This window comes from Capsicum annuum, chromosome 5 (genome assembly GCF_002878395.1).
Source record: "Capsicum annuum cultivar UCD-10X-F1 chromosome 5, UCD10Xv1.1, whole genome shotgun sequence".
Classification (NCBI taxonomy): Eukaryota; Viridiplantae; Streptophyta; class Magnoliopsida; order Solanales; family Solanaceae; genus Capsicum; species Capsicum annuum.
Genome location: NC_061115.1, coordinates 74,309,344 through 74,332,073, shown reverse-complemented (window position 1 = coordinate 74,332,073; position 22,730 = coordinate 74,309,344). Strand labels below are relative to the sequence as shown.

The 22,730-nt window shown below is 33.9% G+C and overlaps 1 protein-coding gene across 1 annotated transcript; it reads right to left on the bottom strand.

The window, feature by feature from the left end:
• Positions 1–238: 238 nt before the first annotated feature.
• LOC107871796 (transcription factor BHLH089-like) lies at positions 239–1,974 on the bottom strand. Its single transcript, XM_016718681.2, has 3 exons — positions 1,870–1,974; positions 1,733–1,804; positions 239–657 (listed from the first exon to the last, which is right to left on the bottom strand). The coding sequence occupies exons 1-3, from the start codon at positions 1,972–1,974 to the stop codon at positions 529–531; spliced, it is 306 nt and encodes a 101-aa protein (XP_016574167.1). The 3' UTR covers positions 239–528.
• Positions 1,975–22,730: the final 20,756 nt, after the last annotated feature.

The window sequence follows — 22,730 nt, the reverse complement described above, 5'->3', positions numbered from 1 at the left end:
TAGACCTGTCTGAATTCAGGCATGGTCCACCTGTCTGCTGCTAGGTACCCTAATTATTCTTATACATTCAATCAAACAATCCCTTATGGTCTGAGCTATATATACTAACGTGGTTGCAGAACTAATAATTTTTTATTGCCCGATGTTTAATTTCCTAGTTGTGATAGTTTTGGTAAAGAAAAGCAGCACATATGAAATGTTTTTCAGAACAGCAGGCACAGATTACAGCTTCTTGAACTAACCAGTAACCATGTCAAGTTGGCATTCTCACCAGTGTACTATTCATTAAGCATTTTTGCCAGTCGCCATGAAAGAAAAAGTGCTGTTACACTATAGGAAGATAGTTTTGTTCATTGCGCAAGGAGATGGTGATTTGGTTCGTGGTATCCTAAAGATATGCAACAACTCTATGCCTGATCAGAAACAAGCTACCTTTAAAATCAAGGAACTGATATATATTTTGGCAGTCCCTGGAGGAAGCATTAGCCTCCTAAGAATTTATTCGCCTTTGATGCCGATTATTTTACTTTATGTCCCTCTTTCAAATCCACCACCAATCTGCATGTACAACCAATCTGGTGACGTTCTCCCAGCATATTCTCTTGTACCTTGAGAACCAAATGCCATAGCATTTGTCTCGAATGTTTGCTGCCCTAACTGGAAAACAAAGCACATCATTATGAATTCGTCTAAGAATGAAATTTGAGGAGGAAAATACTCCCCAGGTACAAATCTACTGCTATCTTACGTTTAGAAATCAATGAACGTACTTTCCTCTTTCTGAGATCTTAGGATACAAATTCACTGCTATCTTACGTTTTGAAATCAATGAACGTATTTTCCTCTTTTTGAGATCTTAGAATATATTCTTATTTTCTCTTCACAGCTTCTGGCTTAGATTTTTTACACCTAACTAACTTTTGTCAGGAGTTAAATTTCAGCGTGCTTTTAAGTGATGTCACGGGTCCCTCATGTACACTCACTGCAATCTTGCTTATCTTCAAACTAGGCTATAGTTTGTAAGGCGAGATGCCTGAACAATTGGAAATGTTTATCTTCAAACTAGGCTATAGTTTGTAAGGCGAGATGCCTGAACAATTGGAAATGTTTGTCAAACTGTGTGCGGCTACAGTTCTATGTTCAAATTGCTACTAAATATACCTAACATTTGACAAAGAAAATGGACCTTAGGGCCAATTCAACCCCAGAAGCTAGCTCATGGGGGTAGAATTGTCCAAAACCATATAAGGAGCCCAAGGAGCCTTGAACCCACCGATGTGGGCCTCCAACAACATTCAAATCATTCATCAAGTTTTCAGCGAAGTCTTTGAAACTAGTATCTTAAAATGTGTGGTACTATTATTTAACCACTAACTATACATTCGAGGAGCTAGTACCAGGCCAGACTCAGAAATCAGAGGTGAAAGCTTACTAGATGTGAGCGCAAGGCCACTATGCCCAAAAATACAACTTAAATGTGAGTCATGTACTACATTCAAGGTTGACAGGGAGTTATGACATGAAAAAGGACGGATATCAATCAAGGGCGCGCAGTTCACCCTTGTAAATTAGTAGTAGTAAGTTAGAAGGTATATGAGGTTCTAATGGAGTTAACGGTGCTTGACAAGGTTATACATGCAGTTTCTGTAAAGGACATGTTTAAGGTTGTCACAAACGCAAACCTCAACCTGAAAAGAATGCAAATTTAAAGATTTTCTCATACAACACTTACGTCTTTAATAGGAATTCCCTCTATGTTTGGGGTTTCTCTTGTATTAACCTCTTCAAGCTTCATTGACAGGAACTGAAGAATCAAGAAAAAGTGTTAGTATAGAAGTTTGATCTAGAGAAAATAGATGGAGAGCATACCTCAACCTGGCGTTGTAATGATTGGACATAATTGATTATCTCATCCAGGACAAGAGCTTTTCCAATAACCTGTAACCAAACAACATTAAACTTGACTTTTCCCATTGCATTCAGAAGTAAATATTACATATAATGGACTCGAATTCACATTTTGATATTAAAATATGTGAAGAGAATAAGGGTTTAAATCTCCATCATCCTAGCACCAGCAATGGGCTAGAATGCACGCAAGTTTAGAGACATCAGGTTCATTCTACTATATGTTCCTGAAGAAATTAGCTGTTAAAATCAGCACCAATGAAGTAGCTGGAATGCAGGTAATTAAAAGAGACACTAGGTTCATTACACTTTATGTTCCTCACAAATGGATGCATTTAGAGTTAAGAGGGTTCTTTGAACACCAACAAATGCAGGAGAGCATTCTGCTGGAAAGAAGGCTCATACAATTCCGAGGTCGCGTAGGAGAGCAAGCAAATACTTAAACCATGGAACAATAGGATGAAACCTACATGGTGTTGCGTAAACAAGTGGTTCAAATAGATAGCCCTTTGCATCCACCTAACTGAATTTTCAACATATTGAGTGTTGATCATAATGACAAGCAAGAAAGACAAGTTCCAAGGCTTTGCTTGCATGGGAACTCTTTACGAAATTTGCTAACTACTACTCCTTCAATCCCAATTTATGTGACGCATTTTGTATTTCCAGGTCAAGCTTCTTAATTTTAACCGTGAATTCTCATATACATAACCATTAGGTTTTGTGAAATACTAACAGTTATATATTTGGAAACTGCATTGTAATGACCCTCGTAGTGAAATTTAAAAAATTTTGGGTTTTGACCATTTTGCCCTTCCTCATGGTTGCTCTATCTTGTTTTTTGAGTTGTGGGGATGGTTGACACGGTTACAATGCATTCGGGAGTGTTTTAAATAGATTTGTGGTTTTGAACATCCTTAAAGGGGGGTTAGTTTGACTTCGGTCAACATTTTGTGATCCGAACCTCGGATAATGATTCTGATAGTTTCATTAGCTTCGAAATGTCGATTTTCGGTTAGCAACGTGGTTTGTTCCGATCCCAAACCTTTATTTTGCATTTCGACCCTTCGTTTGGAAACTAGTTAAATATGGTCTAACGGGGTCGAGGGGATTAATTTGTTGAAAATGATCCTTTATCGAAAATCCGACACGCCATTGAGTCCGGAACGATGAAATTAGCCGGGTAACACTATTGGTTTATTTTTGTGGGGTGCCAAACGAATTCCAATGGTCCGTTCGGAGAGTTTTGACTTATGTCTTTGCTGATTTTCAGTTGTCATTCATTGCAAACTCTCTTCTTTTTTGTGTTCACAGTCATAGGCTCTAGTTCGTGAAGCTCTATTAACCTTACCTTCATATTCACGGCAAGAGGCTCATATTTCGCGAAGGGTTGGGTAATTTCTCTTCGGGTTTGCGGCCCTGCGGCTCGTGTTCGCGAAGGTTGTGGTCGAGCAATCTCATGATCGCGACCAAGGACCCGCGTTCGCAAAAGCCAACAAACCTGGACATGATATTAATTTCCTTTTTAGCCCCAAATTATACTTTCTCTATTTTTGGACTTCTATAGCTCGGATTAATGTGATTTCAAAGGGGTTTTCACGACTTCTTCCATGAGTAAGCTCCCAAATCCCTATTCTCTCATTTCCCAATGATTTCATCTTCAAAACTTTAGGGAGGTTTATCCGGTAAAGTGTAAATTAGTTTTCCTTCGATTTGAGACCCAATTTCTACTCATTTTTGCTTCGGTTTTCAACCATAGACTCCTATGAGTATGGGGGCATTATTCCTCAACAAAATTTCAGTTTTGCCCTTTTCGTTTTCAAATGCGTTTTGCGAACCCGTTTTGGACCCATCCTATATATGGTCAATATAGGTATCATTAGCTTTCTTTTGATTTATAGATGACATATTTGATTAGAGTAGGCACATTTGGTGTTGATTGGAGGGAGACAAGCTTCCAATTGGGGCTTCAGATGGTATTTGGACTTGCGGATCTTCATTTAAGGCAAGTTGGGATGTACCTTAACTTTTTCAAAGTGTTTATGTGTTGTATGTTTTTTTGTTGTATTTTGTATATCGTTTAGGATTGGGGGTCCTGCTTAGGTGAAATGGTGAGCATCTTTACAAGTACTGGAGTCCTTGATAGATTGTAGTTATATAATTACTTATCCTAGTTGTCTTATTATTTGCAATTATCCTTAGAGTAGAATATAGATAGATAACCTAGTGATCTCGAATAATTGTTATTAGATTGTCTATTTTAGAGTTTGAATCTAGCTAGCAGATTTTACTATGATGATTGTGGTTTAGTGTTTTGTTAGAGGGTAATTATGTTATTATTGTCATTATTGATGGAATGACTAAGCATTTAGAGAATACCTAGAGTATAAATAAATTTGTAATAGTTGATGAGACTTACTATATAGAACAAGCTAGGTTTGAGTACCGCAATTCATTATTATTAGGATTGTTATTTATTCTGTGTTGCCCATGTAGGGCATATGTGAACGTAATTAAGGATTTGTGTAATTATTTATCATCGTGTGCCCGAGTTAGGGCTTATACGCAAATTACTTGTTGATTTGAGAGAATATATTTTTATGAAGCCCAAGTGAGGGCTTGACTAGATGTTATTGGTCATGTTTGTTCATTAAATGCCTTATTTATTATTTTGTCGCCCGACCAGGGGCTTGACATATCATCATAGGCCTTATTTGTGCATTAGAATGCTTATCAATCATTGTGTCACTTGAGTGGGGCTTGACTTGATGTTGTAGGACTTATTTGAGCATTTAATTGCATTATCATTATAGCAATGCTCAAGTGAGGGGTTGGTAATAATAATATTGATGACTATATGACTATTTATTCTAATGGTGTCAAGTGGAAATTGATATAATAAATTATTGATACACTAAGTTGATTCTGAACTCACTTATATATGTATTGAATGGATTTTGATCTTTATACTGATTGGTTGTGAGCATTACATCCTCATGTCATGTATGTATATTCATGAGACATTGATGCCACTGAGACCATTTTGATTTTTGTAAGAAAATAAGACACCTTATAAAATATCGATACCGAGGGTGTACCAATAATGTTGATTTGAGACATGAGATTGAGATTATCAGTAGGTGGGTTGCGAATCCCCCATGGATCCAACTTGGTACCTACGAGCTGCTCGGTGGGTGTATAGAGAAAGTTATGTGATAACTTTTAAGATCATTCCATCGTCATCACTATATCGCATTACATCATTTGCATTGCATTATCATTCTCAGTATGGTTTGCTATCGTCACGACCGAACCGAGGCCCTGGCCGCGAAAGGCATCCCGAACCATTAGAGTCGGAGAGACCCCTTAGCATGTAATCATAAGCATAACTCATATGATATAAATGTGTGGAAGATAAACTGAAAATTCAAGGTAAATTTTTAATACAAACTGTGTCAACAAAAATGACAATACAATACTCAACTTCCGTCTACGAAACCTGTACTAAATTACTAGTCAATTTAGACCGGGACAAGGCCCCCAGTAGGACCACAAGACAACTGAACTAACATAAAAATAGAATTTATTCCATAATAAGGGAGGCTTACCAACTCTGGATTTCAGGAAGTAATCAACTACTGAGATGGGCCATGGAAATCTGCCTCAAAACCTATATTATGAGAGAATGTAGCTGCCACGAAGGACGGTCAATACCTGAAATGTATTGGTACACAGAACTTCCCAAAAACAACATCCATTCCATATAAATTAGTCGAGAGCATTAAGAAAACAATTTAGCATAATATATACATAAAAATACATGGGCATATTTCAAGAGCTTCAAAGCATTCTTGTAAGTCATGACTCTACCCTTTGTTTTACTTCAGAGCTAGATGGTACACCCTACATTTCTGAAAAATATCCCACGGGAAATATGGGATCTACCCTTGACTTGGCGGCCAAGCCCCCAACCTAAGTTTGCTGCAAGGGCTGGAGTATTTGATTCTGATACGCCAAAAAGGCACAGGGCCAACGTATAATCCCTATCTCAGGACATAATAAGACCCATATCGGCAATACACGGTTTCATACAATGAGTTATCTGAACTTGTGCCTTCTTTGGATAACCACCTAACTCTCTTAGAGCCCATTTTTAACCTTTTAAAACATGCATCTTTCTGAAATCATGATCTGAATTCTGAAAAGTCTGTAGTCTATTATGTTCTGTATCTACTATGGCATTCGTCTGTTTTGGTATTGTTATACAAAGACTTTCAAGTCATATTAGTCATATCATATCATTTCTTAGTTTTTTCATTCAACACATGTTATTTGACCACCAAAATATTTAAACACTTCAAGAGAGTTCTTATTTCAAAACATACGAAACTCATGCAAAATACTATCTTTTCAATACTTTAACAAAGTGTGGTCATCTCTTTCATCAATCACGTGCAAGTTTTTTATTAGGAAACATGAGCATTTATAAAACAAGGAATAACCCCTCCCAATTCGTTCATAAGACAATAACAATCCATAATCATTGGCAAAACATTTAAACTCAACTTTTAACCATCCTTGTAAACAATCCATAACATTGTTAAGACAATGTGTTTCTTAATAAAAGAGAGAATTACATAAATCTTGCTCTCATAAAACTTCTCAAACTAATAACACATATACACATGAAAACAAACCAAGTTTCGGAAAACAGCCTCATAGTTTATTTAAGATTTCATCATAAAACGAGTTTACAATACATACTCTTCAACAATTTCAAAACCCAGCTCATGTATGAAACTATATACATCAAAAACTTGTTTGAACAATAAATTTATGCCCATGGAGTTTAGGATAGCCCCACATACCTTTTTGATGAAAAAAAATTTGAATTAGCTTAAAATCTACCCTTAAAAGTATGAACCTTCGATGGAACCTTAATATTTCTTTCTCTTGAGAGTGGAGAGGATTATGAGATGTTTAAAACTAATTAGAGATGGATAATAATTCTTATTGGATAATTTAAGTCGTAGGGGTAGGGTTTGAGGTGAGAAAAAGACCAAAATACCCCTAAGGAACTAAATAAAATTCCTGGAATTTCTTTAGTTGACTTGTTGATGGCTTGTCAACTAGTTGACAGCTTGTCGACCTAGTTTTCAATTCATCTTCATGTCCTGGTTATGGTTGATGATTTGGTTGATGGCTTGTTAACTAGTTGACAGCTTGTCAACCTAGTTGTCACCTTGATGACAGATGGACATGCTGAGGTAAAATGGACATAACTTTCCACTCCGATATCGGATTAAAGTGAAACCAGTTGGTTGGAAAGAAGACTCAAATATCTTTCATTTGGTATATAGTAGGCCACGTAACTCGATATATACTAGGAGTAATGATCACTGCAAGTTGACCCAAGTTGAAATGTTCAGTAAAACTTAATCGATAGAAACGTTCTCAACTCATTTTTAAGTTAGAAGATTTTTTTGTGAACTCAATTCATATTCAAAAGTATTCTCACATTATAGAATTGATCATCACACATATATTAATAAGGAATAATTGGGTTCGGGTCTATATGCGTAGGAACGATATTTGTAATTCTAGCTCGAAAATGTAGGGTGTTACATTATCTCCCCCTTGGAATCATTCATCCTCGAATGATGGATAGAATTTTGTTGAAACGATAGAAGTATAGAATAAAGATGTAACATCATATTAGGAATTCTATTTTCCACAACGAAACATACATAGACATTCAAGAAGATCTTTATGACATCACTAAGTAAATCATGTAAGCATAAATCATGAGATAACGAGACTTGACATAGACATAATCTTGGCATGTGTCAATGGTACGTGATCATAACATTACAAGGCATGAATTTTCCTAAGAATCCTCGGCCTGATTAAGATTGGTACAACACATGAATATGTAACTGAGATTCTCGCGGGACATAGGAATAGAATAGAAACATTCTCTACCTCAAATGATATGTCTAATAGCCTTTAATTTTTTAACGAAGCTTCTCTACTATGATTTCAACTATGATTACCATATTTCAACATTTCAATCTTATAATCCCCCACTAAATACATAACTACAAGAGCTTGAGTCTAACTACATCGTATTTCTATGTTGAAGCCTAACCTGAAGTAAAAAGATGTTGGCTTAAGCTATGGTACCCCATATTCTATATCCCTTTAAGAATACTTCTCCATCTTATCACTATAATCGAACAACCTCAGGCCTTAAATCGAGGGATACTAAACACACAGCAGATTAGTTTGTGTATCTATCAATCACAACATTCAAGCCTATCTCTATTACACCCATTTTATAGATCTCCCCACTAAAACTAGCAACTTCAATCATTCTCATCAAGATTTTCGCCATATATCTCCTTCCTAACTATTTCACAAAACATCGGTTCATCTCCCTTTTCCTTTTTTACCTATAACCTTAACTCGATTAGCCACACATAAAATTTTAGCCTTAAAGAAAATCCACTCTAAAACATTACTCCACTGCTATTATAACTATCCATTCAATACAAGGAAGTTCATTGAGGGACTAGAGTACAAATATTAAAAATGAGAGTGATACTACTTGATTATGACCCATATATGGCATACTACTCAAGGTGAGATCTGCAAAGTGAGAGGTGGTATAATAGGCATAAAATACTTCATGCATCAGATGTCTAGATCATAAATAGAGAGTCATTCAGGTATGAACGTAGCACACATAAGTTCTTCCGACTGGGCAAAGTGAGAAACTTGAGCGCATACATCATAAGTCGTATAACATAAGGTCGGATTCATGAAGTCAACGATTAAGACAAGGATTGATACTTGAAGGTATTGCTTCTCATTTTAAGAGTTGAGATAGTCATGATTTTACATGAACTTTATCACTCTAAGTGACAAACATGAGCACATACATCATGAGTCGTATAACATAAAGTCGGATTTATGAAGTCAACAATTGAGACAAGGATTGATACTTGAAGCTATTGCTTCTCATTTTAAGAGTTGAGATAGTCATGAGTTTACATGAATTTTATCACTTTCGGCTAAACCCGACATAAAGTGAATCGATAACCTATAAAAACATCATTCCTTAGAACTAAACATGACATGAAACTTAGAGTTATGGATCGTGAACAATCCTAACATAGAGCTTAAATACTTGAAAGTTTGGATTGCTGGAGGACATTATTGATTTTAGTTTGAAAGACGAAACATGACATGACTTGCATGGAGAACTCAGACCTTAGACATAGGAAGGACTTGAATACGTATGACATTGTTAGAATGACCTTTTAAATTAAAGTATGAGAAGTTTTCTGGCATAGGAATAGATTTATCATGACTCTTCCTTCAAACTCGTCACCATGATAAAATTTGGAAACTACCTTAACTAATCATCTCCCCCTTAAAGCAAAGTCAAAATCCTGAACTTGAAGACATAACCTCTCATCAAATCTATAACCACAACTCTCAACACAAAGGGTATCACCATGCACGTAAAAGCTAGATTCCCCCTGGTAAACTATAGTCTGAAGGTATTGCATTCCGAGAATGCTACTCTTAAATTTTGCTATCCTCTATAGCCTTCACCTCCACAACTCACACTCTTATAACATACACACCCACACTCCTTATCACATAACAATCCATTCTACACTACTGAACATACTAGCATTAGATCTCTAATCACAAAACTTACAACTTAACAAAATTTGTAAAACTATACAAAAGGCACATATTGTCTACCTATATTTCCTCAATTCAACTCTAACTAACACCATACCATAGCTCCCCAGACTTTTCCATACTACAATATTCAAGAACGTGAACTATGTACACATGACACTTATACACATAAAACCTTATCTAACAGTATGTTACCTAGGGGTTCAACTTATCCTACGCCCTTGCCCACTTAATCACTCAACCAAAACTTATTGTTTTACCCTAGTCCTCATGAATATAAATCACAATTATCCATTCCTATTTCCACAAGTTGCCAACCTAGGCTATTTACCACCTCATATCAAGCCTACTAATTCATTCCCACAAATCTTACATCATAATTCTTGATTTAATATTCTTATTACCACAATTCGTACCCGAAGTTCAAGCCTATTGTCTAACACTAATCATGTAACACCAATGAAGCATGTTGCATAGTATACTAGTCCTTCAAATGGGGAAATCAACTCAAGTCTCTTATTTCACACAACTACCTACAATCACATCCCCTCCATGACATTAATACTACACCTCAAAATCTACTACACATACCTTCTCACATGTAGTACTAGTTTACAACTACTAGCGAAAAGATAATCAAGGGGGTAAAGTCATATATTAAGGATAGTCGATCTTAATCTTATAATACAACCCATTACGATCTTATCAATATATTCTACTTTCTCATATCATATTTTTACTTATCCATACATACATTCCTACTATCTTCAAATTCTATAAACACCACTACATTTTCCCCAAGTTAGTCTATACTTATAAATTTTTGGATATTCTACCCCTTTTCGTTTACCATCTATAAATGATTTCTACAACCACTATAACTATCCACTCTAGGCTCCTTCCCTATTTTGAATAAATAACAATCATAGTCAATCACTTCCTTCACAGACCACCATACAATCTAAAAACCTTGCTATAACATTAGTATATCACTATAAAATGGTAAACCATCTCTCCATCAAGGGTTATACAACTAAAACCATCTTTTTTATGCAAAAATCACCCTCATTCTAACTTCTAAACCTGTGACTTCATATCACTAACTTCTGGACCATATTAATACCAATAGGTCATGTCACATTAACATATACTACTAATCGAGTGTAAATATTATTCCGACATTCTACTACACATCTCTACCCTTAAGCTTGACATCTACAACAAGGATTTCGAAAAGGGGTTGAATACACTTCGTACCTCAGGCTGAAAAGCAAAATTGCATTACCATAGAGGTATAAACTCAAATCAATACACTTTGAAGTACTAATAGACTTCTCTTAAGTCCTTGTGCTATCTCATAACTGCATGGATAACGCAATCGGAATGGACCCCATCGTTGGGGATCTAAACTCTTAGACCTGTATTTCCTCGACAATGAGGCATGGCTAATAAAATCAGAGTATGGAAGGAATTAAGATAACATCCATATGAACAATGCTATAAAACAAATTAGAGTATGAAAGAATAAGAAACAACTTCTAATGCCCGGTAGCCTCCGATTATAAATGTGGTGCACAACACACCCATAAGCAAGACTCTACTAGACATGGCTTCGTAGACATCCTGGGACCATGAACCATGCTCTGATACCAAGATTATCATGACCCGAATTGAGGCCCTAGCTGTGATAGGCATCCCAAACCATGAAGCCCTAGAGAGCCCCTTAGCATGTAATCATAAGCATAACTCATAAGATATAAATATGCGGAAGATAAACTAAAAATTCAAGGGATATTTATAATACAAATTTTGTCAAAAAAATATGACAATACAATTCTCAACTTCCATCTACAAAGCCTCTACTAAATTACTAGTCAATTTAGACCGAGACAAGGCCCTCGACAGGACCATAAGACAACTGAAATAACATAAGAATAGAAGGTCTTCCATAGCAAGGGAGGATCACCAACTCTAGAGTTCAGGAAGTAATCTACCGTTGAGATAAACCATGGAAATCTGCCTCAGAACCTACTTTACGATACAATGTAGCCGCCAGGAAGGACGGTCAATATCTGAAATGTATTGGTACACAGAACTAATAAAAAATAACATGTATTCCATATAAAATAGTCGAGAGAATTAAAAAAACAATTTAGCATAATATATACATAAAAATACATGGTCATAATTCAAGAACTTCAAAACATTCTTGTAAGTCATGAGTCAACCCTTTGTTTTACTTTTGAGCTAGATGGTACACCCTATATTTCTAAAAAATATCCCATAAGCAATAAGGGATCCGTCTTTGACGCAGCGGCAAAGCCCTCAACCCAAGTTTTCCGTAAGGTCTGGAGTATCTGATTCTGATATGCCAGAAAGGCATAGGGCCAACTTATAATCCCTATCTTGGGACATAATAAGACCCGTATCGGCAAAACATAATTTTGGACAATGAGTTATCTGAACTTGTGCTTCTTCAGGTAACCACCTAACTCTCTTATGGCCCATTTTTAACCTTTTAAAACATGTATCTTTCTAAAATCATGATCTGAAGTCTGAAAAGTCTATAGTCTATTTTGTTCTGTATCTTTCATGGCAATCATCTATTTTGGTATCAACATACCAAGACTTGCAAGTCATATAAGCCATATCTTATCATGTCTTAGTTCTTTCATTCAAAATATGTTATTTTATCACCAAAACATTTAAACACTTCAACAGAGTTCTTATTTCAAAATATATGAAACTCATGCAAAATACTCTCTTTTCAATACTTTCACAAAGTGTGGTCATCTCTTTTATCAATCACAAGCAAGTCCTTTATTAGGAAACATTAGCATTTATAAAACAGGGAATAACCCCTCTCAATTCGTTCATAGGATAATAACAATCCATAATTATTGCCAAAACATTTAAACTCAACCTTTAACCATCCATGTAAACAATCCATAATATTGTTAAGACAATGGGTTTCATAACAAAAGAGGGAATCACATAAATCTTGCTCTCATATAACTTCTCAAACTAATAACACATGTACACATGAAAACAAATCATGTTTCAAAAAACAATCTCATAGTTTATATAATATTTCATCATAAAATGAGCTTACTATACATACTCTTCAACCATTTCAAAACCCACCTCATGTACGAAAATATATACATTAAAATCTGGTTTGAACAATAAATTTATGCCCATGGGGAGTTCAGGATAGCTCCACATACCTTTTTGATGAAAAAAAATTTGAATTAGCTTGAAATCTAGCCTTGGAAGAAACCCTAATCTTTTTTTCTCTTGAGAGTGAAAAGGATTATGAGATGTTTAAAACTAATTAGAGATGGATAATAACAATTATTGGATGATTAAATTTTTGGGGGTAGGGTTTGGGGTGAGGAAAAGACCAAAATACCCCAAGGAACTGAATAAAATTGTTGGAGTTTCTTTAGATTTCTTTAGTAAACAAACATAATTTGCAAAGGGTGGTGCAACACTAGGTGGGAAATTCATATAAATTTCTTCATGTAAATCACCATGAAGGTAAGTATTATTAACATCTAATTGAAAATCTCCCAGTTATTCTTTAAGGAAATGGCTAAAATGCACCTAATAGTAGTCATCTTCACTATTGGGAGAAAGTTTCATTATAATTAATACCTTGTAATGACCTTTTAGGTTATTTTTCATATCTTTGCTTATTTTTACCATTAGAGATTTCCTATTGCTACTGAAGTAATTTATGACTTCCTGGGACTGACAGTTCGATTATCGAATAGTTCATTTGGTTTTTAGAGTCAATTTTCTATTTTAAAGTCTTCACTGGTTCAAATTGACTATCGGATAAAAAATTTAGTCAAATGATCTCGTATGCTGATTCTGACTGTTACAACAACTCTAGAATATCGATTTTAGACTAAGTGGACCTTTGTTTTGGGTTCCAAGGCACCCGAGCTCATTTCAAGTTATTAGCCCGGAGTTAAGAAAATGGCAAGTTGAGTATGGGACCCACTTTTCTTCGAAACAAACTTAATTAAAATTTTAACTACGCTATTAAGTATCAAATATCAAATTTGATCGGGTAGCATAGTCTATTTATGTATATGGGGTTCTAGATAAATCTTGAGAGGTTGGTGAAGACTTGGAAATTCCAAGTCTTAGCTGGTGCTAGTGCAAAGGAAATCGGGGGTCACCAATTGTAATTTATCCACCGGCAGTGAGTGTCGCAAATGCACCCATTATGTCGTGAACGTGACTCCCTATGTCATAGGACTAATGTTGCAAAATTGACATCCCTTGTCGTGATCGCCACTTTTACCTTTATAGGAAGGTGTCACGATTACGATACCCAATCACCTGGGTAGGGAAGAAATACCCCATTTTTAGCCCCTCTTTGCCTATTCCTCATCCACTCTCAAGATACTTAAGCCCTAAGGATTGAAATAGCTTAGGCATAGAACTATGGATGCTTTTGGGAGCTCGGGTATCGATTATTTACGCAATTTTCCTTCTAATTTGTGGTAAGATTCCTTCAATTCTATGGTTGATTTTCCTTTTTCTTCCCAAAAATCCCAAGAACTTGGTGACTTAATTTTAGCACCAATATAGGTCTGAATACACCCATGTTTGAGGGTAAATGTTCCTTGAGCACGCAAAAATGTTGAATTGGTTTTGGAAATGCAATTTTCGTAAATGAGCCCCACATGTGATTTTTGTGTAATTTTGGACCTGAAGGATAATAGTGTAATATAAGTATTATTGTTCTCGTATTGATGAGTATATTGTGATTTTGATAGCGTGTTGCCTTACAAAACTCCTTAGAAGGGAAAATCAGTGATTTAGCAGATTTTTGAGCTTTCTTCGGTGTCCAGGTAGGCTAGGTTTTTTCTTCTCGTAAATTGAGTTAATTCATAGTATATTTATGATATTGTGTTTTATTTGGGATGGGTTTAGGTATTGGTGATGAGATTGACAATCTTGGGTTAGTTAGACCACTTAGGCTATTTGAAAATCTTAGTTTAGGCATAATTGGCTTAGTTGCTCATGCTTTAGACAAAGTCTCTATCTTAGGATTAATTGTGGCTTAGTTAACATATAAAATTGGATTTAGATATCTTAGCCTAGTACGGAGTATAATTTTCCTTGTAATGATTTTCAGGGATTTAGAAGTGGGCTCTCCGATCCACCTTAGGCCAAGATTTGTGGTGATCCTTATAACCATTTTATACACTTGTTATATACCTTGAAAATGCCTACTAAGGTAATATTGAGGAGATTTGGCACTTAATTGTTATGATGAGTTATTATGTGAGTGATACTTAATGGTATTATGATTATAATATATATATATATATATATATATATTAATTACCGATTTGAGTTCGGGTATTATTTATGAATATTAATTATATATATATATATATATATATATACATACATACTGGTTCAAGTCCAGATATTGGCCATGATAATAATTATATGATTACCTGTTCAAGTTCTATTAATTATAATATTAATGATATATTTTTTGATTCGAGTCTGGATATTGATTATGATGTTGAATATATAATTACCTTTTTGAGTCTAAATATTGATTATAAATACGATGATATATGTACCGGTCTGAGTCCGACAAGAGAATATGATATTGATAAGATGGATACAGGTTCAAGTCCGAAGATGGAAAAATTGTTATAGTGTGGTATGACATAGACGAGTCCAGTGGTGAACCTATATTTTTTGTCAAGGGTGTTCATACGTTTTGAACTGAGAGGTGAAAAAAGAAAGAAAATAGGGAATAAATTATTGTACAAGAATGACATATCCAAAGTAATATCATAAATAGAGTTTGGAGAGGCTAGTATGTATAAATATAAATTAAAATTAGAGCGCATGAAAAATTATACTAACCTTAGTATCGAAATATGAAGAAGAATTGGAGGAATAAGTGAGGGACTCGCTAAGTAAAGTTGATCAAGAGAAATCACAACTGCAACTCAAAGTTCTTCTCTATTCGGTAGTTGAAATTCCAAAGATCATCATTTTCTTGTTTATATCAAATCAACAACTACCCAAAAAAGATTCCGAAAGAAAAAACTAACAAAATAATAGAATAAACTAAGAAGATGAAATTAGATAAACATGTCTACTAGTAACTTCATAGAGACATAACAAAATAAATTTGGCAGATGGTGTAGCAAAATAATTTTTCATTTTAATCTAGAATCACAAATACATTCGACGAGGCTTTATCTTTTGAAATGTATTTATAACAGACTCATTAGAGACATCTTTAAACACTTTTTTCTACATAACACACTATGCAACCATCTAAGAATTCATAGTACATTCGATTCCGCAAATCATTCTTGATGTACTTCATTGCCGAAAAAGCTCTTTCAACTGATGCAGTGGCAACAAATAGAATCAAAGGAAAATTCACTTAAAGCAACACAATATAATAGTTTTAATGTTTCTTTGTCTCAACTAACTTTTTGAAAAGTTCCCCAAGTCCACTTAAATTAGAGAATCTTTTATCAATGTCACTAACATCAATAATGTAATTGGCAAGTCTACTCTCAAGAACTCTTATCTTGAATTCATCAAAGTTTTTAGGATATAATTTGATTATTTAACTATTTTTTTATGTCACAACTAGAAAATGGACAGATTGGATTCAAGCAAGCAACTCCATTAAGCACATCACTTGTCACCTCACTGAAATGGTCATTAAGTTCTTACAGATGCCAATCTATTATTTTATATAAGACATCCACACGATAATGGTGCAAAGTAGTATAATCAACTAATTTATGTCATGATCTCCCAAAATTAGCATATGACTTATCATAATTGGGTAATGAAATGTTATGGTTGACACAAAATGCATCCACCTTTTCTTTAGTGAATCCCATCCAATGTTTTTCTTTAAGAGAGGATTCTCTTCATTATCTCTTAAAGCTTGTAACCTTCGCTTTGCTACCTTTAGAAGAATCATGGCATTTGCAATATATTGATCCTTTTCTGTAATAAAACATTAAGATCGTTTGTGCTTCCTAAAATATCAGTCATTACTTGTAATAAGAAAATAGTCTCAAACTTTTGAAAAATTCCGATGCACTGGCTTTTTCATCCAAAGTACTTGCATTTCCAACAATACTATCAAGTACATCAACAATAGAGGCAAAGTTACTAATAAAGTTTTCAAATGATTTGTAGTGAGATCCCCAACGAGTATCGCCGGCTTTAATAAGACCAAGTTCTTGATTTAGGTCTCTACTTACTTCTAGTTCACCCATATCTAATGCCTCTCTGATTTTTTCTTTTTGAAACTCTCTAAATTTATCCACACTTTTAAAAGAAGCTCCTAATACATTCAAAATATTTGAAATTAGTAGTACAAGTTTTCCCACTTAAATACACATTTTAGAAACTTCAACAAGAGTCCGTTGAAGTTAAAGAGCAAAATAATGAACAAAACAAGTCAATCTACTTTCTTGTCTAATTAGTGTTTTGGCGTACTAGCTCACCTTACATATTACTTGCCCTATCGAATCATTGCCCACATACATAAGATAAAGCCAAAGAGTGATAAGCAAGTACATCCATGATTTCTTTTTCTAAAGATAAAGCACTAGTATCTTTAACATGAACTAGTCCAATAAATGCCTCTATCACAAATTTCTTCTTATCAACATAACATAAGCAAATAACCATTTGCTTTTTGCATGACATCTCTAGATTCGTCCACTAATAATGCAAAGTAATCACCATTTAAATCCTCTATTATAGACTTATATCTTTTTATATATCATGAGAAGTCATCTTATTAATTTTTGGAGCTTTTTCTTGCACATAAGGTTTAACCCCATTGCATCTCTCTGCATACCAATGAAGAAATTCAAAAAAAATTACCTTTGTTTAATGACAATTCACTCTCATCATGACCGCGAAGTTCCAAAACTTAACTCAAGAGAAGTGTTACCACATCGATTGAAGCAATTAAGAAAATTTGATATTCGTGCTTACATTATTATCTTGCAAAATGCAGCCCAAATGGATTGTTTTTCTCGCATTAAATCTTCACACTTTCTTTTTCATTGATTATGAACGCTAATCCTTCTTATGCCAATTCTAATATTATTTAGTCTAAAATACATTACCATCGCCTTGATGAATGCTTTTTTCCTGAAATAAATAATATGGCAAATAATAAGCCACATCTGTACTTATACTATATTCCAACCAATCTAAATATTCATCAAACCATGAAGAAATAAAATGACGATATGTTCTAGAAAAATTAGTTTGAGGGAACTAATGAGTCCGAGGTTGGCAAGGATATTTTGTAATGTATGCCTTCCTTATCTAAGCATGAATGTTTACAAGATATTTCAGAATTGGCATTCTTTCAGCTGGTTCAGACTTTAGACTCTGTACATCAAATTCTTCTCTCTGAAAAGAGTGAGATGGTATTTCTATTTGATTGATATTTTTATCTCAAATTAGTTGATTTTGATTTAAAGATGCTGGACTTGTTCTTGGTACTTTACTGAAATATTTCTCCAAGATCATTGAATTGCAATCTGAAGTAACAGTCAAGTACATCACACATTCACTCTATTCGTAGATAATTCAATTCCAAAAGAATTAAACGCTAATGAATTGTTGAATAATTGTCAAATTTTTACAAAGAATATTATTTATTAAATCACCAATTTTTTATATAAGTGATCATTAGTTATGTACTAAGAAAACTACTTTTTCCAAAGCAAAATAAAATTCACAAAAATAATTTCAAAAGCATAAAACAACAATTTTGTAGAAAAAAATATTGCTGGAAAAATACAATATATCCATTTAAATCACCAATATAAAGGGTAAAAAAAAGCTTTAAAAAAATACCTTTTTACACTTCAAATCTCCAATGGTTATATTCATAAAAATGTAGCAATAAGTGATGGAGTAGGGTAGCAACTCAAAGATGAAAGAACTGGAAGGAGAGAAACTGAGAAAGGGGGATTTTTCCTTTTCATGGGCTAGGGGAGAATTTTAGAATGAGAAAAACTAGGAGAAAAAGTGGTGTTTTAAATTAGTTTTTTTTTAGAAAAAACATTTATTATTTAATTAAAAAAACAAAGTCAAAAAATAAACTTCTTTAAGAAAATAATCAAATTAAAAAAAATCATACTTTTTAGCCAAAGAAAAATGATTGCTGGCCTTGAGGTTCGAACCTACGAGGCTGGGGTAAATTTGCACTCCCTTGGCTGCTGGGATGTTATTGCCTTCTGTGCCAAGATTGTGCAGCTATTACTATATATTTAAAATTATTATATTTAATCTATATAACGATTTTTTTGACAAAGGTTATTCATCTAACCACACTTTCTACAATGCAGCTCTGCCTATGAATAAGTCCTAGTTGGATCATGAAAGTTGGTAAATGATGGTGGTTTGGATTAGACTATACTTGATTGTACCCTCCAGGCTTATGGAGGCCTATGTTGGATTATTTACCTTTCTTATTAGTTTATAGGGGCCAATTTTGTAGTAATAGTTGCTTGCTCTTTATGTCATTGTTTCAGCTTATTTATTTAATTGTGTACAACAATGTGGGAGTTATTTTCATCTTTGCCCATTCTGCTCAACTTAGTTATGTTATGTTGCATTTTATCATACTTATATCATGGTTTTTCTTAATCGGCCGATGATGCCTACTGAGTACCCATGGTTTTGGTAATCATATTACACTCTTGTACCTTTTTGGTGCAAATTCGAGTACTGGTTGGCATCGTTGATTTAAGGATCATGGTGTAGTTTATTTTGGAGATAGCGTGAGCTCTTGGAGTTGGAGTTTCCCCATTTTCTTCTATTTATCTATGTCTAGTATTTTGTTTAGAGAGAGACTGTATTGACTATTCTAGAATTTATGATGTGTTGTAGTAGCTCTTGTACTGACTCTACTAGGTCGTGGGATGGTTTTCTATGTCATGGCTACCTTTAGACTATTATACTGCCTTGCTTATTTATGAATTGTATTGTCTATTTCGCTCTTTTAGAGAATTCTCCACCAATTTAGACTATTACGATTAACTCTAGACTATGGTTCGGCTTACATACTAGTGAAGTTTAGCAGGTGCCATCATGACACGTAAATTGGGTCGAGACATACCTTCTCTTTACATATCACCTCTAATGACTAATCCAACCTTTAGTCTTTCAATGTTTCCATCAAAATTCTACTTCACTTTTTAGACCCATTTAGAAGGTAGTGTCTTCTTCTAGGTAAGAACAACAACATCCCATATGTTGTTTAATTGTAAGGTTGCAAGTTCTTTATCCCTAGCTTCTTGTCGATCTGGATGATGCACTACCTAAACATAATTAAAAAATTTCTATATATTAGAAATAAAGTTTTCCATGACTTGATTATTAGAAGATAAATCACTAAAGAATAAAGAAGTAGGAGTAACAGAGCTCAGAAAATGGTCAAACTTACCTCTGTCAGGTGAATAGCATTACAAAGATAATTCTCTAGGTAATTAGGCTTCTTACAATTCCTAGAGGATCTTCTTCATATAATTTTGACAATAGATAATGGAGAAGAAAACTCAAAGTTGCATCAGAATTGGAAATTATAAATGAAACATATTAAAAAGCAGAATCTGAGGAAGGAAAAGAAAACATTGGTAAAAATGGATAGAATCAGATATATCAGAGTCAAATTGTGTATGTTACAAAATAAACTTAGAAAGAAAACAAAAGCATTCTTCATGAAAAATTACATCCCTAGAAACTGTATTCTTCTTGGTTTCTAGAATTAATACCTTATAACCCTTTTCCCCATAAGCGTATCCTATGAACATAGAAGGTATGTTTTTATAATCAAATTAGATCCTTTATGAAGGTAGATTAGAAACAAAATAAAGCAATCAAAACTTTTAAAATGATTGTAGGATGGTTTAGTCTTGAATTGAATCTCAAAAGAGGTCTTGAAGTTTAAGACACTTGAGAAAAATCTGTTGTTAAGGTAGGTTGCAGTTAAAAGACATTCCCCCAATAACTGATAAGAAGGTGTGATTGAAATAAGAGAGCTCTTGACGATTCTAGCAAGTGCTTATGTTTTTTTCCACCACTTTATTCTGTTGTGGGGTATAAACACAAGTTATTTGGCGAATGATTTCCTTACAAAAAATCAAAATATTCCTTTCCACATTCTAATTCAAAAGAATTATCTGTTCTTATAACTTTAACATTTGAATTGAATTGTCTTTCTACCATAGAGAGAAAGGATTTCAATATATGAAAAGCAATAGATTTGTTACTTAGGAGGTGTGTTCAAGTAGTTTTATTAAAATAATCTTCTATTGTAAGAAAATATCTAAACCATCATGTGTAGTAGTTTTATAAGGACCCCAAGTATCCATGTGTATTAGATTAAATATAACTTTGGTGGAGATAAAACTAGAAGAAAAAGATAACTTTGATTGTCTTGTCAAAGGGAAAATAACATTAGGAGAAGAAAAATTTGAACAAGATACAAAAATTGAAAAAACTTTCTTCATATTGCTTTTTGGCATATGGCCCAATATATAGTGCCATAGTTTTTCCTTTACATTCAAATCAAAGTAACTTGAACTAGAAGTAGACTTATCTCCTAAAATCTAAAAAAAAATAAACTATGATGACTAAAATTTGGTGGGCTCTTTGTAGAAACTTCTAGTTGACTTGACTTGAGAATATATAGACTTTTTTTCTCTTTGCCTATCACCTTAGGGCTCTTTGGTGAAGGACCCTGCAATATGAAACAAGTATTAGGAGTGAAAAAAATAATTTTATCAAGTTGTTGACACAATTTATGAATAAAAATTAGATTAAACCTAAAAGAAAGAATATATAGAACATTTTGAAGAACCAGATTATTTAAGAGAAACAGATCTTGGGTAAGCAATGTTGACTTTATGAGAATTATGAAGAGTTACTTTAGTCGATTTAGGAAAATGACTTAAATTAATGAAAAAAATTCTATCAAAAGTCATACACCCGGATGCTCCACTATCTAGTATCTAAGAATCACTATCAATTTTAAACAAACCAACATCGTTATTTAAGAACTTACACATACCAACATATGTTATGCTTGCAGTTGCCTCAACCGATCCTTTATTTTTCTGATTCATCATCTGCAGAAGTTGCAAAAGTTGTGCAATATTTTCTCGACTCAAAGAGTTAAAATCTGATCCTTTTGCCACTCTATGTTGAGATCCTTCTCCTGTATTAAAAACATTACCAACAACAATTACTTTTTGATATTTTTAGATCTAGTGAATCTAAAGTCAGGGGGAAACTACGAATCTTATAGTAATGGTCAATGTCATGTCCTATTTTTTTTTGCAGTAATTACAAATCAGAGAGTTTTTCTGAATAAGATTTTCAGATTGAGTTTTATGTTTATTAAATTTTCTTTCTTCACCATTTGTAATAAAGAAAGAGGTTAATTCTCCTGGATATGCAAGAGTGATATGTATCTACCATTTTTTATCTTGAACAACAAGGGAATAAGTTTAACCAATAGTGGAAAGAGTGGAAGATAATCAGTTTCTCCTAATCCCTATAAAAGTGTCATTTAGACCCATAAAAAATGAAGAACCTTTCATCTTAGTGAGCTTTGACACTCTTTTCTTTTGCTCCACATTCACATTGATAATTAAAAATAGAAAAAGTGTTTAGTGCATCTACGTCATCCCATAGAGACTTCATTTTTGTAAAATAAGTAGCAATACTAGAATTTCCTTGTACTACAACATTTAACTCCATTTAAAATTGGAACAATTTTGCACCAACCTGACCAAAACTATCTTCAAGGTTAGACCATAAAATTTTGGCACTTTTGAATAAAAAACATATTCTGCAATTTCTTTGGACAGAGAATTGAGCAATCACGGTAATACCATGTCATTGCACCTTGTCCATACTTTTTGAAGAGTTTTATCAGCAGAAAAGTTAGTGATCCATCAATGAATTCTAGCTTATTTTTAGATGAAAGTGTAATAATAATAGCCCTTTTCTAACCATCATAGCTCCTACCATTAAAGATAGGTGAGACAAAG

Coding starts and splice junctions, on each gene's coding strand:
- LOC107871796 (XM_016718681.2), bottom strand. CDS start 1,974: ATGGGAAAAGTCAAGTTTAATGTTGTTTGGTTACAGGTTATTGGAAAA. Junction 1,805..1,869: donor CATTACAACGCCAGGTTGAG/GTATGCTCTCCA, acceptor TTGATTCTTCAG/TTCCTGTCAATGAAGCTTGA. Junction 658..1,732: donor AGGGAATTCCTATTAAAGAC/GTAAGTGTTGTA, acceptor TTTGTTTTCCAG/TTAGGGCAGCAAACATTCGA.